This window comes from Talaromyces amestolkiae, assembly GCF_001896365.1.
Source record: "Talaromyces amestolkiae strain CIB chromosome Unknown scaffold24.1, whole genome shotgun sequence".
NCBI lineage: Eukaryota > Fungi > Ascomycota > Eurotiomycetes > Eurotiales > Trichocomaceae > Talaromyces > Talaromyces amestolkiae.
In genome coordinates, this window is record NW_024468060.1 from 427,870 (window position 1) to 438,410 (window position 10,541).

At 45.8% G+C, this 10,541-nt stretch overlaps 2 protein-coding genes across 2 annotated transcripts; both read right to left on the reverse strand.

The window, feature by feature from the left end:
* Positions 1-574: 574 nt before the first annotated feature.
* Positions 575-3,856, reverse strand: BHQ10_009469 (uncharacterized protein; the record flags this gene model as incomplete). The annotated part of the gene is made up of 4 exons (XM_040882387.1): positions 575-711; positions 778-861; positions 2,092-3,626; positions 3,711-3,856. 4 exons carry the CDS (start codon positions 3,854-3,856, stop codon positions 575-577), a joined length of 1,902 nt encoding a protein of 633 aa, XP_040737971.1.
* A 1,727-nt stretch (positions 3,857-5,583) lies between these two features.
* On the reverse strand, positions 5,584-6,864 carry BHQ10_009470 (uncharacterized protein; the record flags this gene model as incomplete). The annotated part of the gene is made up of 3 exons (XM_040882389.1): positions 5,584-6,659; positions 6,726-6,758; positions 6,825-6,864. The coding sequence occupies 3 exons, from the start codon at positions 6,862-6,864 to the stop codon at positions 5,584-5,586; spliced, it is 1,149 nt and encodes a 382-aa protein (XP_040737972.1).
* Between the last annotated feature and the right edge of the window lie 3,677 nt (positions 6,865-10,541).

A 10,541-nucleotide genomic window follows, 5' to 3' on the forward strand; every position in this document is an offset into this window, starting at 1 on the left:
TGGTCCTTGACACATCAGTCGTTCAAAGGAAGAACCTCGGATGGATTAGTGGTTGATGTGAATCGACCCTACTGTTGTGAATTGTGTGTGCCGGAAAAGACTCGCATTACCGTTATTTTGTGTGATAGGCATTGCACCGCATAACCGGGCTCATCGGCCCACAAGCTGGCTGAAAACAGTGAGCGTAGTCTCACCATATGTTTCTCAAACTTACAATGGTAGTGTATCGCGATCTAACAAGTCTTATCATTCCTCTGTATCTAAGAGTAATACCTAGGTATCAAATAAACCCAACATGATGTAAAGGACTACAAGGAACAACACACAAGCATAGAGTGTGGGTTCTATCTGCGTTTTATTAAGAAAGACGAGGGACGTAAAAACGTCGGCCATGGCATGATACAATCAAATCGATGGTTCATAGTGGACAGTGGAGTGGACATGTCATGTACGACCGTGCGAACAAGAAGGGAACAAGCATCGATAACATAAGTGTAAATCAACAAAGCGACAATTTGTTCTCTCTCCAGACAGTAGTGGATAGAGATGTATAATGAACAGAATGCTAGCAAATCTAGCGCTTCAGTTTTCGCATGTATTTCATCGTGAGGTAACATGCGTAAGCCGTTGTATAAGTGCCAGCAACACCAGTTATCCAGATGGGACGATGAATCATGAGCGAGGTCTGGAGGAGTTCCTTCTTGGGTTTTTCTATTCAAAACAAGTCACTATTAGTTTGAGTTCGTTGGTGGAGCAGAGGAATGACGAGGAACGAACCGGTCTGCCTAAGACTCCGCCAAGTCGTTCCCACTTGTTCGCGGGCACGACTGGGAATCTTGAACATTTCACGCAGGATCTGACCTGCTTGAGAGACGATAGCGGAAGACATGATGACTCGGTCCTGGATGAGTGGAGATTGGAGATAAAAGTTGAAAGTTCTAAAGGAGAAGCGAGGCAATCGCTCTGTCGCTTCCTACTGCTTGTGCAACTTTCACAAAGCAAACTGAGTAAGAATGGCGTCGAGTATCCGCACGAGGTATTTTTGACTAAAAGCCTTGCTTAGTGGGAACAAAATGCAGGCGATGGTTGAGCGTAGATGAAGTAGACACTGTACTGGATGAATGGTGTGGGAAACAAGAGAGAGTTATCGAGAAAGGGGGTACAAAGCATATATACCATCGGGTCACACCACGCATAAGTACACTGCCTGGGTGACGACGATGACCCCGTCGTCGACGACTAGTAAGATGATATCTGGAAGAAAAGGTGTCAGCCAGGGCCGAGAACCAATCGAATTCCGTTACACCTGCGAAACGAGAGGCCTGAACGCCCTCTTTTTGACAAACAACGAATCATAGGCTTGGGTATGGAATATCAGTGGGAGCGAAGGAGCGGGGTTGTATCGTAGAGTGTACTTGCCAGCAAAGTCGTTTCCGTCAGACCAGGCCGGCTAGGGTTACCGAAGGCTAAATATGTACCTGCGAATATATGGAGCGGCCTATGGTAAATAAAGTACCATGCATGGCGATAAGGGTGGAGTTAGTGGAGTCGTCTACCCAGACTAAACTCTGAAAAGTCCGGGGGTGGAGGCAACCCCGGATTCGACCCCCACTCAGTCAATACATACAGAACGTATCGTACGGACGTGTACACTCTTTCGCGCAAATGATCAAAGTACTTCCAGCCACGCCATCACGAGTGACTACTCGTGTGTTCATTCGCAGTCAATAATGACCCTTGTACAGTTTGCGAGGGAAACTGCACGATTTCGAGACAACTTGCGTTTCTCAAGCCAACCCTCGGGGAAGCGAATTGCGACCGTGTACTCGCGCGGTCCATGATTGGTCACTGATCACTCGGCTGCATCAACCCCTGGCTTGTAGTGCCGAATCAAATCAAGGTAACGTGCCTCGTCTGTCTTGCTCTTGTGACTCGCCACCTGGTTAGTTAAGACAGGCCATAATAGGCAAATGAATTCTCTTTGGCGGCGACTACATTGACCTCATCACACCACTTCTTGCTCGCACTTTACAGATCACTACGCCTATCTCTGTACCCAGTCTTGCAGTCACAAATGATCAAAAAACCTACAGACTTGCTGGTCGACCCAGGTAGATCTCTCACGGATGCCAGCGACCCCCATGGCTCCCTCGTCCGTAATGTAGGCATCAATCAACGACGACGGAACCCACTCAAAGTAGACGTTCTTGACTGCCAAGCCGTATTTATTATGTTCTCCGCCCAATCGACGGTCAATTACGTCAGCTCCCTTCMCCCCAGCCAGTCTCCAAGCTCGCAACACTTCCTCTGCATCATTCTCCTCTTCTGAATGGTTCTCGATCGACTCGGCTTGGGCTACTTTATCTAATTCGCTGACGACAAGTATTCGGGCCCGAGGCGAGATGTGTTTCGCTGCTAGGATTGCAGGTAGGCTGCCTGTTTTGTTGCTCACTGCACCGTCGTACCCTGCGATACGATCGGCGCCTATTAGTAGCACGTCGATGTCTCTGGCTGCCAACGCTGCTGAGCTGTCTGTGTATAAAGATACGGTGACTTTTGGTCGTGGAACATCGTCATCAAACGATTGAACTGACGATAATATCGTCGATGCGAGAGACACACCTTCATATAGTGGCCTTGACTCCAAGACCCGCAAATCTAGATTGTCGAATGGGACGTCGCTGTTACAGCCATCACTTTTAAGAAAGTGTAAGATAGATTCCCTGATTGTAGAACTTGCTGACAATGTCATTATTGTCAAGGTCCTTCTCTGTTCCGTCAGTAAATTCCCGAGCACTTTCTCTCGAAGATAAGACTCGAATGCCCCGCAGAGCCGCCTTGTCATTGCTTCCCTCTTTCCAATCGAGCGTTCAACAACGTGGGCAACATCATCTTCGCGAATCCTTCCCTCATGCAGCTGTTCCATGTCCGCAAGCACAGTGAGTATCGCACTGCCGATCGCTGCGCCCATTGACTCTCTACCGCTTTTCCAAATATGCCACGATATGAGCCGCACATGCCTCCACCAGACGTTCCACCTATCCTCGTTTCGCTCAATCCGCAACTTTGACGGTCGGATCTCCAACAGAATATCTTTGAGTATTTTCAGGGCAATAGTGGCTAGCTCTCTTGCACCACTTTCGTGGTCGTTCTGCAGTTGCTGTAGACCTTCTCTCAAAAGTCTCCCCGCTGTAGTTCCGAGCTCGTATTCAGGGTACACATTTCTCAGCGAGTCGGCAATACGTGGCACGAATTTCTGGCCACACATGGTTGCGTTAAGTCCCTTCTCGTCTAGGAGTGACAGCACCTCTTCCGGGTCGTGCCAGCTGTAGAAGTCATGTTCCCAGTCCAAGGTTATGCCGTTCCCATCGTCACTATCGCAGTCTTCAGCCGAACGCACGGCTTCAGTGCGGCCACTTGGTGGCTTAAGTAGGAACGCAAACGGGTAGACCGTCCATTCTCTACCAACTGATTCATCCTGAAAAGAGAATTCCCTTCCTTTTCGCCATAGTTTAACAGTCGATGTTGTCAGAGATGTTTCTTCCTTTAGTTCTCTCCATGCTGTCTCTACTGGTGTCGCATCCGTGCGAGGATCGATGGCACCGGATATTGGTGCGAGATGGTGTCTATCACCAGCGAGTCTGTCAGTTTTCTTTTACTTTGCCCATACCTTGTAGCTAGCTGTGAGGGTAGTAAAGACATGAACTTACTGGTAGGTGTGAACTTTATCGCTTCGCCGGAACAGGGCCACTTTAGCAGTTTGTCCATTCGCATCGCAGAGCTTGAAGAGAAAGCTAGACACGACCGACTTTTTCTGAAAGGGCTTGTTATACGGTGTGGTTTGCGAATTCAACATTCTCATGCTATTTTGCTTAGACGGTTGCACATTCGAAAAACGACGGCTTGGTGCAGTCAGTATATTAGCCTAGGACAATGTAAACTTTGTCTTTAGACGCAATATGCGATCATACTCGGTTTGGTAGAAAGGATCCTACACACTCAAGATGGCGGCACAGATGACATCACGCGGAGCGCTTGTCCGGCAAATTCCTGATAAGATCTGAGATACGACAGCTCTGCAGACCGCCTTCATAACTGGCTGCTGATTGTACACCCAGTCGCAATAAGTGGAAAACGTTTTCTTTGTCAATTGCCTATTTCAGCCGACTCAACAAATGGAATATCTCTACCACCTCCTTTTTCATTCGCTTTTTTCCCTCCCTTGATCTTTCTCTCCCTCGCTTAAATATTCCTTCTCTCACTTTCGTTCAACTGTCTTCTCTTCAGATCTCGGACACACATTCTATCACCTTTCCTTCATTCTCACTGTCGATGAATTTTCAGACCAGCATCGACTCACTTCACAGGTTGGATCAGGCCACATTCGCAACTACGAAAGACAAAGCAATGATCGCTCTGATTTCCGACGCAGACGGGGATTCAGCAATGACTGACGCTTCCCACAACGCGCCAGAGCCATCTAAGCAGCAGCTCCCGTGTATCCCCTTTACGCCACCTTCTCGCAGCCTGGCTCGGTCAAACCTCTCTCCAGCTGCCCCATCCATACGGAGAAGGCTAGTCACTGGCCTACCCGTGCCCCTTAGATCCCGAGATCCTAATCGACCACCTGGAAGTCTAAGACTAGAATCACCAGTAGCCCTAGCCCTGGCCGAATGCATATCAATCGTCAGATGATCTTACGTTTTAATCAGGTAGAGATATCCAAACTGGAACCACGGTCTCGGTCATAAAAAATCACACGAACCCTGATCCAAACTCAGGTACGGAGAAGAACAATGACCAAAAGAAGCTGCAAGAGAAGCTTTGATTTGTGAGTGAGAACAGGAGTTAAAAGAATATTCGAGAAGTGAAAGAGAAGAAGAATCTCTGGGCAGAAGAAACGAGACGGCAAAGAGAGATGCGGAAAAGCAAAAAAGAGAATGACCAGCCGCCAGTTCAATCGCCTCACCGTTTGTGTTCTCAAACCTCCACTACGACAAAGCAACTACATTCGCCTTCTAAAGCATCCTGTGGTGGTTCTCCATGTCAGATTGCAGCACCCTCTGTTCCACTTGCTCATGAAATTCCCGGTCAGCACCCCAGAAAAAAAGGCAGCAGTGACTTCTGATGACAACGAGCCTGATTCTGATTCTGACTTAGCCAGCGAGTCCGATGCAGACGTAGATGCTGAACTCTCTGTTCACCTCAAGGAGCCGCCAAAGGCAGTCGAGCCGAACTGGCGCTTACGGAAACCAGAGGATCAACCTTATGTTGGCGACCATACCCACCCTGATTTTTTCAATGCTTGTGTCCAGGAGAGAGAGTCGAGGGTTACCAGGACCGATTCGAAAAGTCAGGGATAAAGTGTCCACAAGAATGCATAATGCAGATGCATGGAATAGAGAAAAGTTAGTGAAGATTTCGATTGAAGTTACCACTTTTGTCTATCCCCTACATAATAGATCAAGAAAGAAAAGATACCACAAGTCAGCGCTGCTGAGAGCGACGGCTCGATATTGAAGGACTGCGGTAATTCTTATGCGCTCGAAGCATTTTTCGGCATGAAGCAATGAAGAATGGAGATTATGGAATATTCACGCCATCCGCGTCTTGCTCTGCACCGACACCATCGACAAATCCCTTCGGGGGCTCCTGCACCACAAAATTCCAGCCAAACTTATCTTCCACCGTCCCATTCTGGATTCCCTTCAACATCTTTAGCAGCTTCGCACAGACCTCCCCGCCACTTTCCTCTTTACCCACGTTGAATGTGAACTTGTCATTCCGCGATTTCATCGTGATCGATCTGATTGGCACCAATGCAGCCGCTGTTCCAGCCGCAAATACCTCATCGAATTCCTGTAGTTCTTCATATGGTACTCGACGTCTTTCAACTTTATATCCAAGCACTTTGGAGGCGAGTTCGTAAACTGATGATGCGGTAACAGAGTCAATGACATTTTTGCTATCAGGCACAGCGATCGTCACGTCATCTTTGTCAGCGGGGTTTTTTCGCACACCGATGAATGCCGAAGTTGAGAATTCATCAATCTCAGTGCGAGTCTTGCTATCAAGGTGTAATGTGATTCCGTATTTCTCAGCGTATGCGCGTTGGGAGTGACGAAGGACAGGAGCGTAGTTTCCACCGACTTTGGCAGAACCAGTTCCTTCGGGTGCAGAGCGGTCAAAGTCTTCTAGAATCAGAGCATCGACGGCGTGTACGCCATGATAGACGCCGGTCGGCATAACGAACACGACAAACGTATATTCATCCGGTGGGTTCAAGCCTAGTTGAGCACCAGATCCAAATATCAGAGGACGGATGTACATTGCGGCTCCGGTCTCGTGTGGAGGCACAAACTCGGCGTTCGCAGCAACAGCCAAATTCACACATTTCATGAAATGCCCCTCTGGTACACGTGGAATAGAGACGAAGTCGGCAGAGCGTTGCATGCGGACTGCATTACGGTTCGGTCGGAAAATCGTAACGGTCTTGTTGTCGGGGGAGCGAAAGGCTTTCATCCCCTCGTAGGCTTGTTGGCCGTAGTTCAGGCCAGGTGCCATGCCGTGGATTTGTAGATGGGGAGATGCGACGAATTTGGGTTCCGACCACGTGCCGCCACCAGAGTAGCTGAAGTGCGATTCGATATGGCCATTGACTAGATATTAATTTAGCGATGGTCTGTTGATGTTTTAGTGCAAAGAAGGACGGATGGATTTCACACCTTCGCGAACTTTGAATCCGACATTGTTCCAGTCTGCAATTGACACACCATTAGCGGTCGAATGTTCGTCGAACGTTTAATATGGTGAGGTTTGCTCACCAATGGTATCGACAGGTGGTGGGGGGAATGCTGAAGCCATTGTGGGTTGTAGCAACGCGGTAGAGGCACCAAACCAGTAGCTGAACGAATCCGAGAAGCAGTCAGGAAGGAATGATGGATATGCTAGAGAATGAATGCTGGGCAGGTTTCCCCGCGAAGGTTGAGAAGGCTGAAAAACCAATCATGCCGATATCGGACCCATCACCCCGGTTAGGGGAGGCGATGACTCAGCAAACGGTTGGCGGAGCCGTAACATAACTTAACTAACTTGAACAACTATCGTAAGAAGTAGTACTAATTTAATAGCTGGTAGTAGTAGTAGGCTGGTAGTAGCCAGAGTGATGGATTAATGGGGACACTGGGGAAACTTGTGGATGAGGAGAGATGAATTGAAAGTGTGTTCTTGAGAGAAAAGCAAGTTCGAACTAGCGCGCGAGAGATGTTGACCTCGGGTCTAAATAAGCTAAAGTCGTTCTTTATTGATTGACGAGCGTGAAGCGAGAGACACGAACAAAAAGAGTGTATTGGCCTTGAGGGTCCACTGGAGAGGAAAAGGTGAGTGGTGAATCTGATGAGCAGGCGTTCGTGGAATTGTTAGCTTGATTGATGGTGAGCAAGGCCATGAGAGCCTAAACGGTACGGCAGTGAGATTGCGTGTAAAAACTGGAATAACAGCCCAAAGCAGTAGATAATAGTGTGACACTAGCTGAACAGAGAACGGGGGGGCGTATGGTGATCAATAGACGGCGATAATATACATAGCTGAGTTAGAGGGTATATGGCGTAGTTGCAAATCTATCCTTGACTAGCGAATTAGGGAGACTACATAGAGCAGTTAGATAGAGATTGATTGCAGTAATAGCATCCGCGCAGAGTCATGTAATATAGAGAAATCACTGTCGTTAGATTTGCTTGCTGAAGCAGGATTTCCAGACGTCTAACAGCGCTAAATTGCGTCCAAGGGGTTCGTGGTATCAGGTTGGGAATATGACGCAAGCTCACCTCACCAAGATCTCACGAGAATTCGCGAATATCCAAAAGCGGGCGGCGTGTCTCATCACTGGGGTGTTTCGTACCACGGCGGCGGAAGCAGTTAACGCTGAACTGAATCTCACGCTAATCCGCCAATATTTTGATCAACTCGTGAAGACCACTGCCATCTGGATTCGTACGGGTCCGATATATGGTATTCCCGGATTTATTGAAGATCTGCTGCAATAGTTTCTCGCATGGATGCTTTCCATCGCCAGCCAACATCTGCTGAATATCTTCCACGACAAACCCTTTGTGCGGGATGCCAAAGAAAATCATGCTGTATGTGGCCCTGACCCGATGAAGTGACGTAATCGCTAGGTGGTCTTCATCTATCGTCTGGATCGCTCTGACTAGGCACTGGAAGATTATGTCAGTAGATACATATTAAAATATTACAATTTCGCCCACATGGGCAAGAATAATCCCTCCAAAGCTATGTGCGATGAAGAAAAGAGGCCGTTGTTGCAGCTAGTCACCTCATCAGCTCTAATTTGGTTACCTTGAAAACAGCTCTATTATTGAAGAACTTTCTTTCTATTAATAATCATAGCTATATAATATTTACAACCCGCAATCAAGATTTAGCGGTAGATTTAATATCCTCTTATATGATACATATTCGCAAACTCAATAAAAAGACTGATATAGAGTTTCTAAAGAAGTCTCTAGTTCACACAGACCTGCTTTATGATTCTTATACAACAATCACTCTACTTAAGCAGCTGACATTTCTTCCATTAGCTATTAGCTAGGCTACTGTGTATAAAAAAAAAAGACATAATATTGTTTAATTATTTAATACTTTTAAAAGAATAAGAGATAGACCTTATAGAGCTCCTTAGCAAGGATTTTAATGATGATAGACGCTACAAGGATATATAGAATCTAATAGCTAAGATATAGCTAATCTTATTCTATTAGATCTAGAAGCTAGACTAACTTGCTATTAACTATCTATTGCTCATAGCTTATATCAATCCACGTAATATTCTCTATAGATTTCTACTATAGCCAGGATCTAAATTGAAGATAACTAATGCTCTTAAGCTTCTCAGCTCATACTCTTTTATTACTATTTAATCTAGGAATTACTCTATTTCTCTTCACCGCTTGGCATATCTAGCAACTCGAATCTAGATGAGGAAGAAGAAACAATTTTTAACCTATATAGTTAAAGCAGCTGACTGATTGGATAAGATTTTCTATTATAATAATTATAATGATTATCCTAATCAATAGCTTTAGAGGGAACATTTATCCTATGCTCTATCCTTGTTGAGTGAACATGAGTTTTGTGAGCAATAAGATTAGTATAATGACTACATCTAGAATGTGGGGCGCTGCTTGTACAGCAACGGTAGGAATAATGAAGCAGAGAAAATGTTGGTATAGATAGTAATGGTCCAGAAATAGGTGCTAGGGCCTAAGTATCCCCATACTCTAACCAGTATGAACTACCTTTTATTAATATATCTAAATCAAGGACAATGGAAGGAAGCAGAGGAGCTACATGTAAACGCCAAGAAATATCGAACATTCGAAATAAACTTCGCAATATGAATCCTTCGTTCATACATACGAATGCTCATCAAAAACGTACGAATACCAAATCCGACGGAAGATAGTTCCATGATATAAACTTACAGAACTCCATCCCAAAGTTGTACCATACGGAAACATATTCCTATATTCGAAAAGCTTATTCGAACATATGTATATATATTAATATCATAATCATTGCTTCGAAATAGTCAATGATCAGTTTCCTAACTAATCGAATATCTATCTTACTAGTCACGCTTTCTCAGAATCACCAACTACCCCCTTATTACGGACTTTACACTACAGGTGCAGGAGATGGAGATCTATAAATAGATTCTAGAGCCTAAGCATCCTAATACTCTAACTAATATAAACAACCTTTTATTAACATACCAGAATCAAGAACAATAGAAAGAAGCAGAAGAGCTGCAGGTATAGGTGATAGAGACCTAAAAACAGGTTTAGGACCTAAGCATCTCAATACTCTAACTAGCATGTGCAATCTTGCCTATACTTAGAAATCACTCGGAAATATCCAGGTCGCCTTTGCTCTGATAGAAGAATGTTTTAAGCTCTGAATCAAAGCCCTAGGCCCTAACCACCCAGAAACTACATCCTCTTCCCGCACACTCAGCTCCTGGACAGCAACTGACTCCGGCAGTTGGCGCTTTGGACCAATCTGGCTGGTCTCTGTAGTTGTTATTCAACTCGTGGTATTAGCTATTACTATCTTGCTGTCAACCTCAAGTTGTAAGTCTTCGAGCTTGGCAGTTCGCAGCGGATCTTGAAGCGTCTCAGCCAGGATGACCACGGATTTCACAAGGGCTTCAACTCCAAGACAGGTAGTAGGAAGTCGATGCACAGCGGTGTGACGTAGCTTCTGGGTGGTAAAGAGAATTTCGTTCAGTGACGTATGCTAGGGAAACCTCTCTGCCTTCTTAGCAGGCATCCTTGTCCACTTTGTTACTCCATGGCCGCAGCACAGTTCCACGCACGATCTTCCAAGATTGACGGTTGCTATTTACGCATAAACTTAAAGCAGCAATGTTCTGAAATAGACTGTACCTTGGAAAGGATGGCATGTTGTGCACTATATAGAAAAAATATTGGATATAAGGAAATATTATACAATAGCTGCTC